The sequence below is a fragment of the Muntiacus reevesi genome, chromosome 5, assembly GCF_963930625.1.
Source record: "Muntiacus reevesi chromosome 5, mMunRee1.1, whole genome shotgun sequence".
Classification (NCBI taxonomy): Eukaryota; Metazoa; Chordata; class Mammalia; order Artiodactyla; family Cervidae; genus Muntiacus; species Muntiacus reevesi.
The window spans coordinates 41,966,301-41,988,602 of NC_089253.1; the positions used below are offsets into that span (position 1 = coordinate 41,966,301).

At 45.1% G+C, this 22,302-nt stretch overlaps 1 protein-coding gene across 3 annotated transcripts in view; it reads left to right on the forward strand.

Moving 5' to 3' along the window:
- PACS1 (phosphofurin acidic cluster sorting protein 1) overlaps positions 1-22,302 on the forward strand; it is a 145,059-nt gene that overhangs the window by 39,519 nt on the left and 83,238 nt on the right. The window contains exon 1 of one of the 3 annotated variants that reach the window (XM_065937783.1): positions 9,605-9,672. The exons of 1 other annotated variant lie outside the window; for it this stretch is intronic. Coding sequence is in view for 1 of the 2 variants with exons in the window: in XM_065937782.1 (XP_065793854.1) it covers positions 11,489-11,502 (14 nt within the window). In the remaining variant the exon portion in view is untranslated. Of the gene's footprint in view, positions 1-9,604; positions 9,673-11,275; positions 11,503-22,302 lie in introns of those variants that run through there. One more of the 3 variants, XM_065937782.1, reaches the window with a different exon arrangement.

Sequence of the window (22,302 nt, forward strand, 5' to 3'; positions counted from 1 at the left end):
GAGGGTACAGGTTCAGACCCTGGTTGGAGAACTAAGATCGCACATGCGGTGTGGCACAGCCAGAAAAGGAGAAAAGGGAACATCACTTCCTTCCGGAATCAATTGATGGAATGACTCAGATACAAGAAAAGAAAGAGTCTGTATACTGCGTAAAGAGTGTGATATCAAAGATACCTGCAGAGTATATTCAAGGTAGCATGGTTTCAACAAAGCATGATAAGCACCTTAAAAAAATAAAGGAGTGAAGTACTGATCTGTGGTGCAATATGGATGAACCTCGGCGTCTTAACCACTGGACCACCAGGGAAGTCCTAGCAAAGCACTCTTTAAGTTGCAGTGCTGCTGTTTATTTTCAGGTGTGCTGTTGGAACTTGCTGTCAAGGCTAGTCAGGTTTCAGAAACAGGGGACAAGTACTTGCACTGGAAGTATGGCTGTTTTACAAATCAACCAGAAAGGAAAATGCGGCTCGTCTGGCTTGACAGGAAGATGTAAGAAGTATACGTTTTAAACTCTCAGTTCTTTTAGATATGATGACTTGTGTACTTTGATCATAGTGTAGGCTTACCACTTCAGAAATCTTGTTCTTAATGTTTATGATTCATCTTGTTTGTATCAATACAGTAGCTGAACTAAAAACTGTTTTGAAGTGTGGCAGATAGAAGACGGTCCAATGATCACACTCTTGCTCTGACATTAATAAATAGGTTTTCATCTTTGTTTTTCTTCTCTTTGATTCATAGAATCATCTAGCCCTTTTTCCATACTAAGATTTAAAAAAAATATACAACAACATGTGAATGATGTGAGAAATTTCCCCAAACTCCTTCACTGCTCTTCCCCTCCCTAGACAAACTATCCTGAGTATTCTAAGTACCAGTATTTGCACAGGCTCATTTAAATGTTTTATAGGAGCAGAATCACTGTGAGTTGCTTAGCTTGCCCTTTTCCTGTGACAAAGGTGTCTTGGAGATTTTTCTGTTTCTGTACTTAGAGGACTTTCTCATTCTTTTTCATGGCTATGTAGTAGTCCATGAAATTGACAAAACACAGTTTATTTAACTAATCCCACTAAATGAATATTTAGTTTATTTCCAGTTTTCACTTTAACAATCAGTGAAGTTAGATGAATGTAAATAATTTGTGTTTTTAGGATTCAGTTATATAATTATCTATACAACATATTCTAAAAAAGCTTATTGGTACCTCACTGATGTTGTAAAGTTGGAATGACACTGTTTGAAGACCTTTACTTTGAAAGAAAAGGTTGAAAATAAATTTTCTGTGCTCGTGGGCTTTATTCATCATTGTGTTTTCAGGGCTTTCTCTTGAAGTGTGATTATAAAGCAAGAGCACTATGAGTAGTTACAGAATTATATTAGTTTTTATTGGGCCAGTTTGAAAGAAGAATATATCTCTAAGGATCAGAATCAGGACAGTACAAGAGATCAGCAGTTGGTTAGAATGGTTGCTCTAGGTTGGTATTTTCTCACTGAGCTGGAGTCAAGCCTATGTGAAAAATGTTTCTCTCTTTCTCTCTTTTTTCAACTTGAAATCCTGTTAACACACGTCATTACCATGGAACTTTCTGTCATTGATGACCAGCTGTTGCTGGTTTCTGGGCACTTGAAATATTATTTATAAAAACAACCCCCCCCCCCCCAAAAACACATACATACCAAAAAAAAAACCCACACAAAAAAAAACCCTATTTCTTCCTGTTTCCTTTCTCTGTACATAGGAAGATGCACATACATGGATAATTCTGATGTTTAAGGAGATTTAGAAGGTTATATTTTAAGCAGATGGGTTTGAGTGTCTCAGAAGCCTCCTGATACAAGCGTATTTCCTCCACTCTGTCTTCAGATCAGCTGTGGGTGCTGGGAGCGGGCTGATGTTTCGGGCTGATGTTTGCCTGGCCACCCAAGAAGAGCCCAGACTGCCTTCCGTGAGGTGTTGACAGCCCTGCAGTTGTGAAACATCCAAGGACACGGTTTTTGTCCTGTTAACTGACCTTGATGTCAACCTCCTCTTCCCACCCCACCTTTCTTTTTCAGGTTTCTGGTTGGCTTTTCTGATTCATTAGCACACTACAGAGTGAAGGCATTGCAGTTGGTGGAAGTTATTGCATTTCTCTGAAGCTTTGAGCTCTGAGCTTCCTTTATTTTAGGACTGTGAGACAATGTAGGCAGCCTGTCACGGCTGAGGGTTTACATTCCTGTTAACCTTTTCATTTACAGTGAATAAGATGAATTAGCCACAAAACATTTCCTCCCTTTAAGAGTTGCCTTGGGCAGAAGTTGGAAATCTGGAACCCTGTTGCAAAGGAGTGTGGCTGTTGTGAATGAGTTGTCTCTTACCGTCACTGTGCAGTTAGGTGTTAATACACTTCAGCCGGAAAGAGGCTGGAGGCCAGGCAGCAGAAGCTGCAGAGGACGAGGGCAGAGTGCGGGGAGCGTGGGTCAGCAGAACTGACCCGTGGGTTTTGTTCACTGACTAACCTGGGGGCCTTTGACTCCACCGCACATCCTTTCTTTGCCGTCAGTCAGTAGATATTAAGTTTATTGTAGATGCATGAGGTTGCGTTTATAAAAGGTTTCCAGTGCTGCTAAGAAGGTATGAATAAATATGAAGTGTTGTGTGTTCTAGGGCTTCCCTGGTGGCTCAGCAGTAAAGAATCTGCCTGCCAAGCAGGAGACTCAGGTTCGATCCCTGGATCGGGAAGATCCCCTGGAGAAGGAAATAGCAATGCACTCCAGTATTCTTGCCTGGGAAATCCCATGGCCAGAGGAGCCTGGTGGGCTACAGTCCATGGGGTCCAAAAGAATCAGACACGACTGTGCACTCATGGACACATGACATTGTATATTCTCTTGCTTAACGATGACAAATCGTAGAACTGCCTCCGATTCCTCTTAGAATATAGCTCCTAGGAGACAAGAGGTTTGTTAACAGATTTGACATATTTTTCTTGGGCCTCTGTTATATACCAGGCATTCTGTAGGCTTTGGAAATACAGTGGTTAACAAAATAGATGAACTCCCCTGCCCTCATGGAAACAAGGTTGTGGTTGGGAAGACATCTACCAGAGGAGAGAACGCAAGTCAGATCCCTGCCCGTGTGTTAGCTGGTGACAAGCGCTAGCAGAGAAAATGAAGGGGGAAAGGAGACAGGAAGTGTCAGGGAGAGGTCGTGTGGGCTGATTACGATAACCCACTTCCTTTTTAAACTATGCAGACGGTTTTATGTATTCAAAACCATTGTTCTGAGAAAGGAGCTGCTGGCTTCTCTGGACTGCCAGAGGAACCCACAGCACAGAGAAAGTTAATGACCCAGCACAAGGCCATCCGTCCAACCACGGGTGATTGGAGCTGTTTATCTCTCTTTTATGCTTTTTGTGATAATGACGCAGTAGACTTTCCCGTGTTGATGTTCATATTGCATCTGGTAATTGTGGCTTCTCAGGTTTTCTTTAAACCATCTGAAGCCATCATTTATTTTGGGGGCGAGTGTTCCAGGGACAGTCATTTTTTCATCTGTGTTATGCAGACCCCCAGGGCACCCCAAGCCTTTCTGGAGACTCAGTGGTCATTTTAAATTGATGCTTGGACCTTTTTCGTCCAGATTCGTCTAAACAAGTTAGTCAGATGCCTGGCTTGAGGGGAGGTATGAGTATAAAGAATAGATGGAGGGGCTGGTGCATATTTATGGGCCATAAACAACAGAGATTGTTAACAGATGCGAAAAGTAGGTAAACCACTGACTTAACTCCTTAGGTGCATGTCATGGAACCGCTGTCAAGACCTTGTGCTGGTGTCTGTGTTTATATGAAAATAAGAATTTCTGAGCTTACTCCTCTTCTATTTTCCTTCTCACCCTTCCCTCCAGTTTTTTTTTTTTTTTTTTTTTTTTTTTGAGCATCTCTGTTGGCTGGCTTAGTCACTAAGTTGTTCCCCTGCTCTTGGGACCCTGTGGACTACAGCCGGCCAGGCTCCTCTGTCCATGGGGTTGGCTAGGAATATAGATGTAAAAAGACAAAAGCATACACAGATGATTGACTGGACATGTTATGGTAAGTGTTAGGATAGAGCTAGGCCCAAGTTTCAGTGAGAGCTCAAAGCTGGGACACTTCCCCCAAGTGGGAGTCGAGGAGGGTCCACGGAGGCCTCCCGAGTCAGCAGCTCCAGGACTGAGTCAAGAAAAAGGCTGCAGGACGCCCCTGACGGTCCAGTGGTTGAGAATCCGCCTGCCAGCGCAGGGGACGTGGGTTCGACTCCTGCTCCTGGAGGATTCCACGCGCCACGGAGCAGCTGAGCATGGGCACCACAACCACTGAAGTTACCCACGCCTAGAGCCCGTGCTCCACAGCAAGAGAAGCCCCCGAAGTAAGAAGCCCCCGCACTGCCATCAGAGAGTAGCCCCCACTCGCCACAACTAGAGAAAGCCCTTGTGCATCAGTGCAGACCCAGCACAGCCAAAAATAAGTAACTAACTAAATAAATAAATAATTTTTTTAGAAAAAGAAAGTTAAAGGCTGTAGCCTTGCTCTGTGGCTCGCTACTTTTCCTTTGATCTCTTCTGACTTTATCTAGATTGGTTTAACGCAGGTTCAGCTGATGCCCTCTGGTCCACTACCTGTTCTTCTATAGCCCCAAAGCTGTAGTTTTTTGAGTAGCTGGAAAAAAATCAGAAGAGCAATAATATTTTGTGGTATGTGAAAATGATATGAAATTCAACTCTTTGAATCCACATATTAAACTTTATTGGAACATCGCCAGGCTCATTTGTTTATTGTCTGTGTTTGCTTTTTTTTCCCCCCACTAACATGCTTTAATGCCCTACTGAAAGGCAGGAGGCGGCAGAGATGATGGTGGTGAAATGGAACGCATGAAAGCCTGTTATCTTCTGCTTGCTGATTGCAAGTAATGCACAGGAAGTGTTTGAGGCGCCTCTTGTCCTGTCTCCCACCAAAACATGATGCACCCACGGCTCTGTGCATAGTGACAAGCATTTACATGTGTCATTCTTGTTTTGTCTCTTTTGAATTTAGTTATGGGGACATTTTTTAGTATTCTCAGAAGGAGAGTATCTGGTATGAGTCAAAATGATTGTAGACTGTGCTCACCTCAGGGTGGGAGATCTGGGCCAGAGGACCTCAGGAAGGTCCTTCACTGTCCCTGCGGGTCTCTTTCAATGATAGGGTTGGTTGGTGAGCAAACCAGATAACCTCCAGAAAAGGTTAACCTACCCTTCAGCCCAGAAAAGACGATGCTGCTTGCTGGAAGGAGCATGAAGGCCTGCACCGGACAGACCTGTGTGCACCTGGCCCTGTTACTTCCTTCCCAGGTGACCCTGAACAGTTGATCTAAACTCTCTGTGCCTTAGTCAGCTCATCGGAAATTGTGATCATAAGAATGACGTGAGGGACTTCCTTGGTGGCCCAGTGGCTGACTGTGCTCCCAACACCGGGGGCCTAGGTTCCATCCCTGGTCAGGGAACTAGATCCCACATGCCACAGCTACGGATCCCTCATGATGCAACTAAAGAAGAGATTCCATATGCCACGACTAAGACCCAGCACAGCCAAATAAATAAATAAATATTTAAACAACAAAAAGGAAGTGATCGCGTGTTCTAAAACTCCTGGCACTAATAAATGTTTAATCTGGTGTAACCGTGATAATTATTTTCAGTCTGTGAACTCTTACTACATATCATGAGACATTTTAAAACAGCAGCAATCTCCCAGCAGTTTGTTGTAATGATTTATTAATAGCCCGTCAACTGTGACTTGGTACGTTTGCATTTTTGCTGATAACGGGCTTCCAAAACACTTGAGTTCTTTGAACCAAGACTTTTCCTAACTGGGAAAAGTTTCTGCTTATGTTTTAACTGGAATTGGCACGTAGGGTGTTACGTCTTGCCTTGTAAACACATTCAGCGATTATTTCATTTTACTGTGCAAATGATAGTAGAGAAAAGATAATTTGTGTTGTTTCATCTTTCCTCTGCCTTAGCCACTTTCTTTCCTTTCCACCCATTCTCAATAACTGAACTGTTTAATTAATAATTTTAATTCTCCTAGGAAGGTTAGTTTTATGTTTTATTTTTTATTTTTTAATATTTATTTTAATTTATTTATTTGGCTGCACTGGGTCTTAGTTGCAGCATGCGGGATCTTCATTGCAGCATGCAGGAAATTTTAATTTCAGCATGTGGGATCTAGTTCCCTGACCAGGCATCAAACCCAGGCCCCTTGCATTGGGAACCTCAAAGTCTTAACCACTGGGCCACCAGGGAAGTCCCATATTTTTGTTTTTTATTATTTATTTATTTACTTGGCTGCATGGGGTCTTAGTTGCGGGGCATGAGATCTTTAGTTACGGCATGTGGGATCTGATTCTCCAACCAGGGATAATGGAACCTGGGCCCTGCATTGTGAGCATGGAGTCCCAACCGCTGGACCACCAGGGAAGTCTCCAGGACGATTAGTTTTGATGAGGAGACTTAGACTGAGACAGTCTTGTGTTTTCTTTGCATAATTTTTGATGATTTTAGAGGTAACATAATTTTTGAGACAGAGTTGGATTGTCAGTTGTCAGGATACTGCATTTTCTGTCTCTGAACAATTCTCATTTGATTGTCATCTTAAAAAGTCTAGTGAATACTAGTTATTTAGCACTTAATACTTTATTTGTATTTCAGTTCCTTAATTTTAGCAATCTCAATGTATGAAATATTTGTGTTTATGATTTGCTTAATGACAAAGATACGGGATTTCTTAAATAGCCAGCTTTCCTAGTTGGATCATGATAATTAGTTAAATTACCTACAACTATGTAAGATCATATCAGTGCATAGTAAGCTAGACAAGGATTAGACCGTGGCTAAGAGTCTAAGGGCTTTGGGGTCCTATAACACAGCTGCGAGTCAGAGCCTGGCTTTGCCATTTGCTGGCATGTGTGATCTTCCCTCCTGGTGGGAGTAATGATCCTAAGGGCAGTTGGAAGATGCAGTGACATTACAATCTGAGGTGCTTGGCGTGGTGAGCGCTTCCTTGTATCTGTTGTTACTGGATTATTTTAGGGACCTATACAACGGATTGCTCTCTCTGAATGTAGAACTGAATCTTCCTGTCTTTCAGGCTTCATTTAATCTCAGACTCCAGCCATGGTGAGCTTGTGGGGCAGTTCCCCTAAAATTCCATGGCTCGCTCTTCTCTCAGTGTATACCTGCCTAGAGCACCCTTCTCCTGTATCCCTTTTCTCCTAATTTCCTTAACTTTCAGGGCTCAGTTTCCGGGATTCTCTTCCATGAACCCTCCCCCCGCCCCAACTCTCTTGTGCTTCTGCTGGGCCCCGTGCGCACCTCTCTCTGCCTCTCACATTGAGTTGTAAAGAACTGTTCATCTGCAGTCTGTCAGACTGTGAACCTCTTAACGGCAAGGCATTCTGCTCAGCTTTATAAAAACTATTTATTTATTTGGCTGAGGCGGGCCTTAGCTGTGGCATGCTGGATCTTCACTGCGTCATGCAGGGTCTAGCTCCCTGACCAGGGATCGAACCCAGGCCCCCAGCATTGGGCGCTCAGAGTCTTAACTACTGGACCACCAGGAAAGTCCCTCTGCTCAGCTTTGGCAGTGCTGTGTGGCAGCACAGGATCAACCTATCTTCCGGGCATGTACATCCTGTACATTTGGGGAGACAGATATTTAAATAACCAGGAGGATACACAGGCCTCCAGTAGAGCATTGCATGCAGTGGAGCGTAACGGGAGCTTTGAACCTTGTCTGGACACATCAAAGACGCCTTTTTCTAAGGAAGTGATGTTGGTTCAAGTTAGAACCTGAAAGATATTTAGGAGTTAGGGAGGGGAAAACAGGGGAGTTCCAGGTGTGGAAAACTGCATGTGTGGGGTCACTTTGAGCCAGTTACTTAGCTTCTCTGTGCTTTACTTTTCTCATTTGTAACATGGAAGTAGTGTGACTACCTCAGAGGATTGTCGTCCACATAAATACTGTGTTTAAAGTTGTCTTCTAATGAGTATTTCTGAAATGAAGCACAATCAGTTCCTACAGGGCAGTTTCCTGGTCCAAGTTTGTTTATTGAATTGCTAAACATGTGGAATCACTTACTGTATTTTTCCTGGTAACCTTGCTCTTGACCTGTCCCGAAGCCTCTCTCTCGTTTTAATGACAAGGACAGGGGGTATTTTGTTTTGCTTTCTTGTGTGTTCGTGTTAATTATAGAGATCCAGTTCTGCCTTTCATTACTGCACACAGCTCATGCTGTGGCAAACCTTTTAGGTCAATAAGTGTTATCGGGTGGAATGCTTTCACCTTCAAGGAAAACAAAAGCCAACTCAGTGACTTAAACACCCAGGCACTGTTTCAGATAACAGAGAGTCTGGAGGTAGGGTGACTCCAAAGCGGGTTAATTCAGCAGTTGGGGACCCATGTTCATTTTTCTTCCTGCCCTGCCATCCCCAGAACACTGGCTTGTCCTGGCTGCTTCCCCTGGTCTCAGGTGGAATGTCGCCACTCCAAGTGTCACAGATGTGTTATTGACCAAGATTCCTGGCCTTCCCCAGTCAATAGAAATTGATCAGAGGCTAGACAAGAAATTCAGGCAAGGTTTTACTTTACTGGGGCCCCTGCTGCAGCGCGAGGGCGTGAGAACAAGTAACAGGCTCCAGTGCTTGTTTACTCCCCGAGGGGGGACGAGTTTGTTCCTTTTATGGGGTGAGGGTAGGGGTGTGTCCAGGGGTCTGACCAGAGGGGTGCCTTCAGTGTTTGGCCCACCCATTAGGTGCTGCTCTATGCAGAGGGCATGCACAGTACCCTGCTTTTACTCCTGGCCCTTCAGAAGTGACTGATGCTGAAATTGAAGTTCCAATACTTTGGCCACCCAGTGCAAAGAGCCAACCCACTGGAAAAGACCCTGATGGTAGGAAAGATTGAAGGCAAAGAAGAAGGGGGCGGAAGAGGATGAGATGGTTGGATGGCCTCACTAACTCAGTGGACATGAGTTGGAGCAGCCTCTGGGAGATAGTGAAGGACAGGGGAGCCTGGCGTGCTGTAGTCCATGGGGTCGCCAAGAGTCAGACACGACTGAGCAACTGATCAACAACTTCAAAAGTGGCCGTTGGGGTCTTTGGTCTCTGTATCTTGTCCAGAATTTGCCCCAACTGGGCATGCACGCGGTAATTTGTAGTCCCATAGTTTCTTTATATTTTGTTCCTGGAGGAGAGGTGTGTCCGGGTGCCGGCACTGCAGCGAAAGGGTCCCAGGTCCCACCCTGTCTCAGACAGACCCCAGAATGTCCAGCTGAGGAAGAGGCTCTCTGTTTTTCCTGGTGTCTCTCTCTCTTTATCATGAGTCTTTCAGGTTGTTTCCACCTTTTGGCTGTGGGGAGTAAAGCTGCTGGGAGAAAGGAAATCAAAACCTAGGCAGGTTGATCTGCCAGCTTTCCCCAGCCGGCCCCTTCGAGACAAGTGGCGGTGGCCCGCCTGGGGAAAGCACCAGGCCAGGAGGGAGAGTTCCTTGTTTGGGCTTGACTTTGCCCTTGGCTGCTAGTAATCAGGGTGTTTCCTTCTCCTGAAACACATCAGTTAGTCACCGACAAGGTTCCCAGCAGAACACTTTAGCTGGAAACAGACTCACGACCGACCGACAGGTAATCCCTGACCGAGTAAATCCCAGTGGAACCGGAAAACTGGGTCTCGCTTTCCTTAATTGGAGCCTGACTTCGGATCAGATATTGAACTGAAAAGAAAAGCATTTGCCATTAGAAAAAGAATTTAAATTACTGGTCTGTCCATATTTAGAATTTCTTGCAAATCGTTTCCACTGTATGTAACACTGAAATCCTTTGTGGTTGTCTGCCGCCAGAATGAATCTTTGACCCGGCAACTTTAAATGTGTGTGACACCGTTGGGAATTTTGAGAATTCTTAATTTAATCTGCGCTGGTCCAGAGGTGGGGGCCGGGATGAGGGAGCGCACGATCCTTTTGTGTTGAAGGTTATGCTGTTTATCAGCAGAGGCCTGTGCTTCTGTAGCTTGGGTTAGGAGACAGTAGGTGCTGGCACAAGAAATGTCATACTCGAACCTTTATTTCTGGAGGCAGTAAAGAGCCAGCCAAGCCCGGAGGTGAGTAGGAGGTGACGGGCAGCACAGGCCCTGGAGCTACTGGTGGCGTGTTGTGCTGCTGGTGGCTGAGGGCATCCTCAGAGTGGAGAGAGAGAGACCCCCGTCCTCCTGCCAGGAACCCCGACTCCCTCTGCAGGGCTCCCTAAAGGCAGGCCTCGCTGCTGGACTGCAGTGAGGCTGGAGTGTAAAGAGGTGAAGTGCTTGCCTCTTCCCCAGCCCAAATTTCTCAGGTTCTTTCTTTATTATTTTTTAAATTAATTAGCTAATTAATTAGTTTTACTTATTTTTGGTCGCACCGAGTCTTCGTTGCTGCGAGGGCTTTCTCTCATTGTGATGGACGGGCTTCTCACTGTGGTGACTTCTCTTGTTGCAGAACACAGGCTCTAGGCACATGGGCTTCAGTAGTTGATGCTCTTGGGCTCTGGAGAGCGGGCTCAGTAGTTGCAGCTGAGGGGCTTGGTTGCTCCGTGGCACGTGGGATCTTCCTGGACCGGGGACAGAACCCGTGTCCCCTGCATTGGCAGGCGGATTCTTATCCGCTCGACCACCAGGGATGTCTTCATGGGTAATGTTAATTGCCTAATTAATGAACTGATTCATATTCTCTTTTGTGATAACTTAGTTCATGTCAGGTGGTGCTAGTGGTAAGGAAACTGCCTGCCAGTGCAGGAGATGCAAGAGATGTGGGTTTGATCCTGGGTCAGGAGAATCCTTTGGAGAAGGAAATGGCAATCTGCTCCAGTTTTTTCGCCTGTAAAATCCCACGGACAGAGGAGCCTGACAGGCTACTGTCCATGGGGTCACAGAGAGTCAGAAAACACACACACACAGTTCTTGTCAAGAAGGGACTTGTCCTGATGAAGAGAGCAGGAAGGTCACTGTACCGGGCCCTCTGGTTCCTTGTCTAGACAGCGTCCACGGCCTTCCTTCCCTCACAGACTTGGATTGTTCAGAGTCACGTATCTCCCTGAAGGGAAGGAGGAGGCATTAAAGCAGAAACACACACAACTCAGCAGGTTTCTCTGAACGACCAGTGATCACTGAGTTCTTGCTGACCCTCCCACTGATTCACTCTTTATGTTTCTTCTCTATGCCTGTTTTCTGGTTGGTAAAATGTGGATGTTGCTGACTCTGGAGGAAAGTTGTGAAGAGCTAATGAAAGAGGCTGGACCTCACCAGGGGTAGAGAAGGGCCTTTGTTTGGAGGAGTGCACGGCGGTCACCCTTGCCTGGGGTGCAGAGCCGTCTGTGTTGGGATGGAGGAGGGGCCCAAGACTGCCCCCCGCCCCCGTCTCGGGGCGCTGAGACACGCGCAGAAGCTGGACGCGGCAGTGTGCGCCCCATGTATGGCTTCAAGTAAGTGATTCATGGATACGCTGGGTGGGACGTCTTCAGTGTTTGAGATGGTGACTCAAAGCCTACTTTTCCTTCCTTAGGGACACCACAGCCCAGAATCAGGCTGTTAAATGGGGGTTGATGTCCTATACTTTGTTACACTTTTCTAGATGAAATGTGTCTTATAAACTATCATAAATGCTTTTTTTTTTCCATTGGTGGAGGTAAAGACTATGTTTTTCAATGTGAGACAAAGAGCCTGTGGAACATGATACATCTCCTGACAGAGGTCTGTGATACCACCTGTAACATTGCCTTGCCGACTCTTAACAGAACCAGAACTTGTTTAAACCTCTAGATCTTAGGGACTACAAGGGACAGAAAGATGGGAAATTGTTCTTAGGGATGCAGTCAGCAAATTCCAAACCACAGGTGTTTTATAGGACAAACCCATTTCTTCAACAAATAAACGGTGACGAGGGGAAGAAAGGATGGAGGGGACACCTGGAGATAAACAGAGACTTAAGGTGATTGAACCAATAATGATTATGGTGCTGATTCTGCCAAGCATAATAAAGGAAAACATGTGAGACAATCTGGAAAATGCAGGTACAGATTAACTTATGGTGTTAAGAAGTTATTATTAATTGTTTTAAGTGTGGAAATGGTATTATGGATATGTTTTAATGAATATCCTTCAGAGATATGTACTGAAGGCAAAAGGAGAAGGGTGCAGCAGAGGACAAGATGGTTAAACAGTTTCACCGAGTCATTGGACATGAATTTGAGCAAACTCGGGGAGATAGTAGAAGACAGAGGAGCTTGGTGTGTTGCAATCCATGGGGTCACAAAAAGTCAGACATGACTTAGTGACTGAACAATCACAATTGAAGTATTTACATATGAAGAGAAATAAAGTCTGGGATTTGCTTCAAAATAATCCACTAAGGGCTGTGGGCAGGAGTAGAAATGAGACAGGATTGGTCGTGCATTAAAAACTGTTGAAGCTGAGTGTTGGGTAAATCGCGTTCATGAGACTGTTCTATGCTGTGTGCGGTTTGAAATTTTCTAAATAGTAAGTAAAACTTTTAATATTACCCTTCAAACTGTTCATTTAAAATGGGAGTATTTTGGGAATTCCTTCACCATCCAGTGGTTAGTGCTTGAAGCTTTCACTGCCTTCACCTGAGTGCAATCCGTGGTTGGGGAACTAAGATCCCACAAGCCGTGGCGCAGTCAAAAAAAAAGAAATAAAATGGATGCATTTTATTGTATGTAAATATAATATATGTATGTAAATTACACCGTAATCAAGTTGATTTAAAAAATAATTTAAAATGAGTAAGAAAAGTTTTCATGTTTTGTTCGTATCGTGTCAAACAGTAATTTCAGAGGTTGATGCTACCTGACCCCCCTGGAGTGGGAATGATCTGACTTGTGCTGTATCTCCCACCACCCCCAACTTAAAATGAACTTTTATCATTTGCATTTCTGATGTTGCTCTAGCATCTCTTTGACTTGAATTCTGTGATAGGTTTGTTCATGTGTCTGCCGTCCAAATGGACGTTCCTTTTGACGCTAGAATAAGTGATGCTAGGAAGGATGTGTAGCCATCGCCAATGATAATCATTGAACATTCATTTAGCTGCATTATCACAGCCAAGAAAGTTCAATTGAGTTCTAATTTTTATTTATTTTTCATGCAGTCTGCCAAGCAGCAAACTGGTCAGCTAGTCCTCATTGAGCGTATTCTTTGCTCCAGGCACTGTGCTGAGTTCTGGTTTTACAAGGGTGTCTGTGCTCTGACTCTCGGGGTGGGAAGATGGTCGTGGATGCATTAATTTCAGCGATGTGACGAGGGCCGTGGTAATAAAGGTGGGTGCAGGACACGCGGGGGCTCCATTTACATCGTGCCCTGGTGCCCTGCCTGCCTCCCTCCCTCTCAGCTCCCTTCCTCGCCTGTTAAGTCAGATGAGTCAACCGGCAAAATGTCAGGCAGATTGGGAAAGGCAGCTGGAACAGAAGGAACACTCCTTTTGCCCTGTGAAACTTGTTACTTTTTTCTTTTAGATCTCAAATGCAGAGCTGAATTTATCATACTACATTGTGTTGACACTGTAGGATCCTTCTGGGGTTATTAATGTCATGGTTGTCATTTACCATCATCTCTTCTCCTATTCCGGTTCCCTATTCCTGTTAATTTCTTCTCTGATGCCTTTCGTATTTACCCTTGGATATGTTTATATCCTTGTATGACGTTCTTTGTAAATTTATCTTAAGTAATACTATATCACATTTCTCATTTTGACCCTCTTTTCACTTAAAACTGTGATTTTAAGTTCTCTCCAGTAAAGTTGGCTCCCTTACTGTATTTTATCACTAGCATCTACCTTGCTTTATTTCTCTGCTTCCTCCTAGAGATGGATACTTAGCTTGTTCTCCAGCTTCCTACACTACAAACAGTGCTCTGATAAAAGACATCACGCGTATCTTCTTAGGGACTTGAACAAGAGTTTCTCCAGCTGAATACCAACAAGCCTGTTAGTTCCCTGAGTTCACGCACACTTAACTTCACAAAGCATGAAGTTAAACTGCTAAGCATGACTGTTCCTTTTCTATTCATTACCACACAGTGCAGCACTCAAGACCTGATTGTCAGACTTTTGTCAGTTGATGGATGTAGCATGTTATTTTGTTTGATTTTGGCTTTTTAAATTATCTATTTATTTGGCTGCTCGGGGATCTTAGTTGCAGTATGTATGATCTAGTTCCCTGAACAGGGATTGAACCCAGGCCCCCTGCATTGGGAGCACAGTCTTAGCCATCGGACCACCAGGGAAGCCCCCTGTTATTTTCATTCCTGTTCCTCTTACTGCTAAGTGAGGACAGGGATCTGTGTGTGTACTACAGGAATACATCAAGGTGTTTGCCTTTATGAATGACTTGGTCATACCGTTTTACCATTTTTCCGGTGAAGCTCCTCATAGGTTCTAGGTTTTAATCCTTTAAGTGAAAGTGTTAGTTGCTCAGTCATGTCTGACTCCCTGCGACCTCAGGGACTGTAGCCTGCCAGGCTCCTCTGTCAGTGTCCAGGCAAGAATACTCTTCCCAACGCAGGGATCGAACCCAGGTCTCCCACATTGCAGGCGGATTCTTTACTGTCTGAGCCACTAGGGAAGCCCAAGAATGCTGAAGTGGGTAGCCTATCCCTTCTCCAGGGGATCTTTCCGAACCAGGAATCAAACCAGGGTCTCCTGCATTGCAGTGAATTCTTTACCATCTGATCTACCAGGGAAGCCCCATGAATGACCTGGTCATATCCTTTTCCCATTTTTCCAGTGAAGTTCCTCATAGGTTCTAGGTTTTAATCCTGAAAGTGAAAGTGTTAGTTGCTCCGTCCTGTCTGACTCTTTGCAACCCCAGGGACTATAACCTGCCAGGCTCCTTTGTCCATGGAATTCTACAGGCAAGAATACTGGAGTGGGTAGCCAGTCCCTTCTCCAGGGGATCTTCTCGACCCAGGGATCGAACGGGTCTCCCACATTGCAGGCAGATTCTTTACTGTCTGAGCCATGCTGAGTTAGTTATTAAACGTGCAACTGTCATCTCCTGGCCTGATCCATTCCATCTGTAAACTTTATTCATAGTATCCTTTATTCAGCAGAAATCCTGTATTTATGATGCCTTAAGAAGCCCTTTCCTATCCTCATGTCACTAAGAAACTATCCTATATTTTCTTCTAATTAGAAGAAACACATTAGGTTTATATGTCTCTCTTAAATTTGCATCTTCAGTTTGGTTGTTTCATCTCTAAATTTGTGTACCCACTGCCTCCCTCATAGTTCCATCTGAATATCTTACAGATATCTCAAGCTTTTTGCTCTTTCATACTGTTCATGGGGTTCTCAAGGCAAGAATGCTGAAGTGGTTTGCCATTCCCTTCTCCAGTGAGAGTTGGACCATAAAGAAGGCTGAGTGCCAAAGAATTGATGCTTTCAAACTGTGGTGTTAGAGAAGACTCTTGAGAGTCCCTTGAACAGTAAGGAGATCAAACCAGTCCATCCTAAAGGAAATCAACCCTGAATATTCATTGGAAGGAACGATGGTGAAGCTCCTATACTTTGGCTACCTGATGCAGAGTGGACTCATTGGAAAAGACCTCGATTCTGGGAAAAATTAAGGGCTGGAGGAGAAGGGGGCAACAAAGGATGAGATGGTTGGATGGCGTCACCAACTCAATGGACATGCGTTTGAACAAACTCAGGAAGATGGTGAAGGACAGGGAAGCCTGGGGTGCTGCAGTCCACAGGTCCGCAAAGAGTCGGGCACAACTGAGCGACTGAACAGCAACATTTCAAACTTAAAATTGCTAAAACAGATCTCTTTATTTTATCCCTTTCCCATTAAAAAATAACAACAATGAACTCTCACAGTCTTTATTCATCTAAGGAATATGAATGGATGGTACCACCATCCACCCTGCTACTTAAGCCGACAACCTTGGAGGCCTCTCTGCTGCTCTCCTTTCTCATGTTCCCCCCTCCAATCCATCAGCAAGTCCTGTACCATCCAGCTCCAGAAGATATCTGCAAATCTGTCACTGTCTCTTCAGCTCCACCCGCCCCTGCCCTAGGCCATGTCTGCACCATCATCTGTCTTCTGGGTGCCGGCCGTGGCCTCCCTGCTTTCAGGGTGGCCTCCCTCCAGTTCTTGAGCAGCCAGAGGAGCCTCTCCCAAACACTGGGCAAAGCTCGACACTTCCCTGTTTAAAAAACTTCTGATCCTTTCCAATCAGAGTAAAACACAGACTCTGTTTATGTAGCCTCAGGACCAACACAGCCTCTCTGTGTATCCATCTAACCTCATCCCTTGTTCTGCTCCAGCCAGACAGGTCTGCCCTTTGTTGCACTCTGAGCCTTCTTCTTCCTCGGGGCATTTGCATGTGATTCTCTTCTGGAATGTTCTGCCACTCGGCTATTTGCATGTCTGATTCTTGTCTGAGTTCTCAGCCTTTCCTAACGGTTCGGTCTGCATTAGGACACTCGCCCCAGTCTTCTGTCTCCGTCTTGTAGTCATTGTTGCTCTCTGACTGCGTGTTGTCTCTCGGGTACATTCATAACCCCACTCCCTCACCCCGCTTTACAGCCAGCTTTCCGAGACTAGGGTGCCGAAGCCTGTGTCCTTCGTGGTTATACTGGAGCTTGCAGCTGTCCTCCAGATTTGCTGGCAGTTAGGAGGTCTGTTTCGAATGAATGAGTGGGCCTTCAAGGCGGTGTCTCTTGCAGCGGAGAGTCCCGTCGGTATGCCGCCGGCTGGAGGAGCTGCTCTTGGCTTCTCAGGGAGAGGCAGGCAGCTGTTACTTTAGAGCGCCTGCGATTAGGTCGGATCTGGCCCTGCCACTTACTGGTTTTGAGGCCTTGGGCAAGTCACTTATCTTCGCTAGATGTGTTCTGTCATTTATGGAGCAGAGATAACAATGCATATCTTGTTGGCGCTCATGCTCAGTCACTTCAGTCATGTCGAATTCTGCGACCCTATGGGCCATAGCCCGCTAGGCTTCTCTGTCCTTGGAATTCTCTAAGCAGGAATACTGGAGTGGATTGCCATGCCCTCTGTCAGGGAATCGTCCCAACGCAGGGATCGAACCTGCGTCTCTTAGGTCTCCTGCATTGGCAGGCGGGTTCTTTCCCACTAGCGCCACCTGGGAGTCCGGTGAGGAATAAATGAAATAACATGAAGACACCTAGCAGGCACCCGGCAATGTGTGCCCCCCACCCTCTGTCTCAAAGTAAAGCTGCCCCCTGAATTCTGAAAGCCCATCACCTGCTCTGAGCCAGCTCCTCAACACTGGTGTCTGATGAAACACGGCATTTCTAGGGGATTTCTTGGCGGTCCAGTGGTCAGGACTCTGCGCTTTCACTGCTGAGGGCTCCAGTTCGGTCCCTGGTAGGGGAACTAAGATCCCACAAGCCACACAGCACGGCCAAAAGGCAAACAAACAAAAAACCATGTCTCTTACAAATAGTCATGTCATATACATGTTAAGCCAAAATTTTTTAAGTTGCACAGATGAATTATTATTCCTGTTTCGCTGCAGGAAGAGGGGAGAGGAGCCAGTCCCCGGGACATCACCTGATGACATTATTTTTCTGCTCCCTTTCTTCTCTCTTCTCTGCACGAACCCTCAGCCTTCTTTTTTCTCGGTTTCCTCCTTGACTTCTCTCGTGGCTGCCGGAGGCCTCCCTGCTGACTGACACTTGGGGTTGAGGACGCTGCCCACCCCCGTCCAGGCCATCGGAACAGCCAGTCAGACTCCACAAGGCTCCTGGTTTGAAATGTAATATCATACAGGTCGTCTTGGAAAGATTCTGCTTGCGAGCAGGTTTGGGGCAGGAGGGCCACACAGAGTTGCTTCTGAAGGAACAGGTTTGCTTGCGTGTGTGGTCCAGGCTCCGATATTCGGCAGGGCTTTTTGTGAAATGTACCTTAAAGCAATCTTTTCTGCCTTTTTTTTTTTTTTTTTAAATTGTGAATCTGTAGAGTCTAATGGGGAAAAAAAAAAAAAAACAGAGCAGTAAAACAGTTAAACCAGTAGTATTTGTCTGGGTTAAATGTGATACTGGGTGAGACCTTTAGCTTCCTACTTTTTCAGCCTCCTGTGAAATATACCACGTGTTTATTCCCATTTCTCAGATATATGAAAAGCTACCTTTAACACATCCGTGAAAAACACTTATCCTTGAGGTCACTGCTCCGGGCCTCTGAGCCCCGCCCTCGCCCCAAATCCCTTTCCACTTCAAGCTCCTGCCCCACAGCCTGGCTGCAAGGGGCCTCAGCGGGCTGGGTGCTGCCGGAGGTCAGAGCAGCAGGGGCTCCTGGAAGACATAACTCCCGCTTTCCCTCCTGACATTCCTTCCTTCTGGGCACGAAGTGACGCTTTATCCCTGCCCTTTCTCATCTGGACAAGCAAATACAGAAGCAGATGGCAGATAACTGGTTTTGTTTGTTTTCGTTATTTTCCCCTCAACTGCCTGGCTCTGAAAGCATTTCCAGGGGTTTATAGCCTAGTGTAGTTTCCCCAGGTTGGGAGCATCCTCAGACAGTCCCACCTGGAGCAGCCAGCTTGTCCTGGCTGACGGCGCCCCCTGATGGCCTGTGGATAACGCGGCCACCTTCCTCTGTTCCCACCCCAACCGGGGTCTTCTCTCCTTACCCCATTTTGACGCACTTTTGTTCCATCTTGCATTTCAGATAATTATGCTTCAGCTAACCCTTCTTACCTCCTCTTCGGGCTTCTTATTGATTTATCTGTTACCTCAAAAGCATCTTGTTTTTTTGTCCCCACTCACTCTTTTCATTGTATTTCTTTATTTTTTTGGTTGACTTTTAATTTCTGAACAAAATAAACAAAAAGCCATGATACACAATGTTCAAGCTCCGTGTTACAGGTGGAAAGAAGCAGGGCTTGAGGCTGTTGTATCCTTCCTTAGACAGAAGGACAGAAGAGATAAAACCACGAGACACCAGCAGAGGGAACCAGGTGGGCCAGGGCCCCTGGGGCTGCTGCTGGGGGAGCCATGGGAATCTTTTCATTATGCTTTTGAATTAAAAGCTTTCCCCCATCATGGCTAAAAAGCATTTAGTGGCATGTCCTTATTAAGGCAAAGGGAAGGACCAGATTTTGAAGTGAAACTAGGTGCCACAATAAAGACTCACTGTGGCCAGCTTCTAGAGCTCTTGAGGTCCGTCACGGGCTGCTTTCAAGTCTTTCTTCTTTTTTTAATGTTTATTTATTTGACGGCACTGGGTCTTTGTTGTGGCACACAGGATCTTTCTGGTTGTGGCATGTGAACTCTTAGTTGGGGCTTGTGGGATCTAGTTCCCTGACCAGGGATGGAACCCAGGCCCCCTGCTTTGGGAGCACGGCGTCTCAGCCACTGGACCACCAGGGAAGCCCCTCCCTTCAGAACCTTAACAGGTTTTTGTTCCTCTTCTCAACCTCCTTCAACTAAATTTGCTTTGTCTTTGTCCACAGTATTAGAATTCAAAATAAATAAAATGCTTCTTCAATTTTATTTTACCTTATCAAGTACAAGTATTCCTGTGGGATCCTCTGGGATTCCAATACCCAGAAGAGGTATTGATGCCCAATATCTCAGATGCTTTGTGGATTCACCAATGTCCAGGCTGAGGCTGGCTGAGGAGCCTGGTTCCTCCTGGCTTTCCTTTTCCAGCTCTCAACATTTTTAGTGCTGTTTCAAATTCTACCCAGCCGACTTGCAAAACTCGCTTCTGGAATATAGCCCATTTGTAAGCTGAATTTTTGTTTGTGCTTTTCAGCTCATAATCAGACTGTAGAGAAAGTGACATCGACATCTATGGATTTCTCGTGGGTTATGCATCTTGAGTTTTATGCAACAAAGAACGACACTGCTGAGACCTCATACTTAGCTCTCCAGCCCGAATTCACTCTCTTTCAAAGCCCTTGTTTTGCTTTTAGTAATGAAGGGGAAGGAGATGAAACAGAATTGGCCTGCACCTCACCACAAAAAAACCCCTCAAAGTACTGCTGAGGACAGCAGTCATGAGTCCACAAATCATTTATCCTGTCCCCCCCATTTCCCCTCCCCGAGAGAACACTGTACTTAGAGTGAAAAGTGAGGCGCACCATGGTTCCCAGTCTTTCTGGCGTTGTGAGCGCCTTACGTTATTTAATTTTGTGCTGTTAACTTTTCCAGAGGTGATGTCATCTTTGGGACAGGATTGTATAATTTCGGAGTTTGATGGAACCTCAAAGATCATGCTGCTTTTTTTCCCACCTTACGGGGTCTTCCCTTCCAAAAATTTCCTAAAAGTTGGCCAGTTAGTCTTGGCCTGATTCTTAGAAAGTTCTTCTGTATGTTCAGCTGACATTTAAACTCATGGGAATTTCCACCATCAATCCCGAGTCAGCCGTTTATAGCAACCCATGACTCAGTTTTTTTCACTCTTCCATAAGAACGCCTTTGAGCAATTGGAGGCCAGCCCTCGGCCTCCTGAGTCTTTCCAGGCTGAGCTTTCTCTTTTGCATGTTGGGGTTTTTTCTTGATGATTTGGGGAGTTTTTGTACATTAAAGAAAATAGCCCTACGTCTTTGCTATGAGCTGTCAAACTTCCCCTCATGTTGTCATTTTTCTTCAGGCTTTATTTACAGTGGTGTTTACCATGCAGATTTTTGGGGGGTTTGCTTTGGTGTTCTGTTTGGTTGTTTTTTTCTTTTTTGGCCATGCCACACGGCATGTAGAATCTTAGTTACTCCACCAGGGATCAAACCTGCACCCCCTGCATTGGAAGTGCTCAGTCTTAACCACCAGCCTGCCAAAGAAGTCCTGATCTTTTTTCCCTTAATATAATAAAATGTATCAACTTCTTAAAAACACCCTCTGGATTTTATATCCTTTGGATTTTGTTCCTACTTAGAAAGACCTCACTCACTTTGAGGTTATCTTAAAAGTATTTTCCGCATACTTTCTTCTTGTACTTTAATGGATTTGTTTTTAATGTTTAAATCTTTGATTCCTTCTGGAGTTTATTTTGATATAAGATGTGAGTTGGAGTTTCAAATTTATTTGTTTTTCCAGTTAGGTACCCAGTTACTCCAACACCCTTTATTAAATGATTCATTTTCTCCCACTGATTTGAAATGCCTTATGTTAAATTCATGATATACTCCTGGACTTACTCCCAGGATTTTTCATATGTTTTGCTGCCAAGCAAGCCATTACCCTTCTTATACCCTTGTTATTAAAATTTTTAGCTGAAATGTAAAACTTTTAATATACTTATTATAGTTCAGTGTTCAGCCTGTCATCTGGCCTATCAAGATGGCCTGATTCTTGCTTTTTGCACTAGCAGCTTCTTGCTCTGTGCCACCTGCAGGTTAATAAGCATCTCTTTTATGTCGTTATCCAGGTCATTGATTAAAAGAGCGAGAAAAATACTGATCAGTATAGGGCTGTCCTTTGAACATCGGTGGAGGGCCACTGTTCATTCTTTCCTGTATCAGAGATGCAACATGGTATGTTAGAAAGACCTTGGGGTTTTAGTATTTTTGCAAGACTTTATTTGGACATCCCTTATTTTCATTGTTTCTCAGACTTCAATGTGCATAGGAATGACCTGAGAATCTGGTTGACGTGCAGATTCTGACTCAGTAGCTCTGGAGTTGGGCCAAGATTCTGTACTTGTCGTGAGGCTCCAGTCCATGCTGGCGCTGCTGGTCCATAGACTCACCCTATACAGGACGGAGGCCAGGGTAAGTTCAGCGAGATGCTCTGGCCGCAGTATTTAAGGAGGCACTTGCTCTCAGATTTGCTCAGGTGCCAGTCTTGCCCGCCAGGCTCACTTGTTATTTGGTCTCACTACCGCTGAACGAATCTCTTCCTTTTCAAGAAAGTTCCCCCAGTGATTCTCAGGCACACCAAAGTTTGAGAAGCCTGATTCTCAGGCACACCGAAATTAAAAAAGAAATTTAGAAGTTCTGACTTTTGGAATTAAGTTCTTAAATAAATCCTGTTGTGAACTAGTGCTTACAACCCGAGAACATCATGGAACCATTTGCCTTTTGCCTGTCTGATGTGCTGAGTCCCAGACACTGACAGTGGTTGCTCAAATAGTGCCAAACCACAGGTAAGAGAAGCCTCCTTGAATTTGACAAAACCAATCTTCACCCCTGTATTGATGCCTCTCACAACATGGACTCAAAATCAAGCTCTTATATGTCTTTGAAAACTTCATTGAAAACGTGCTGCAGGCCAGTGCTTCTCAAATGTTAATGTGTGT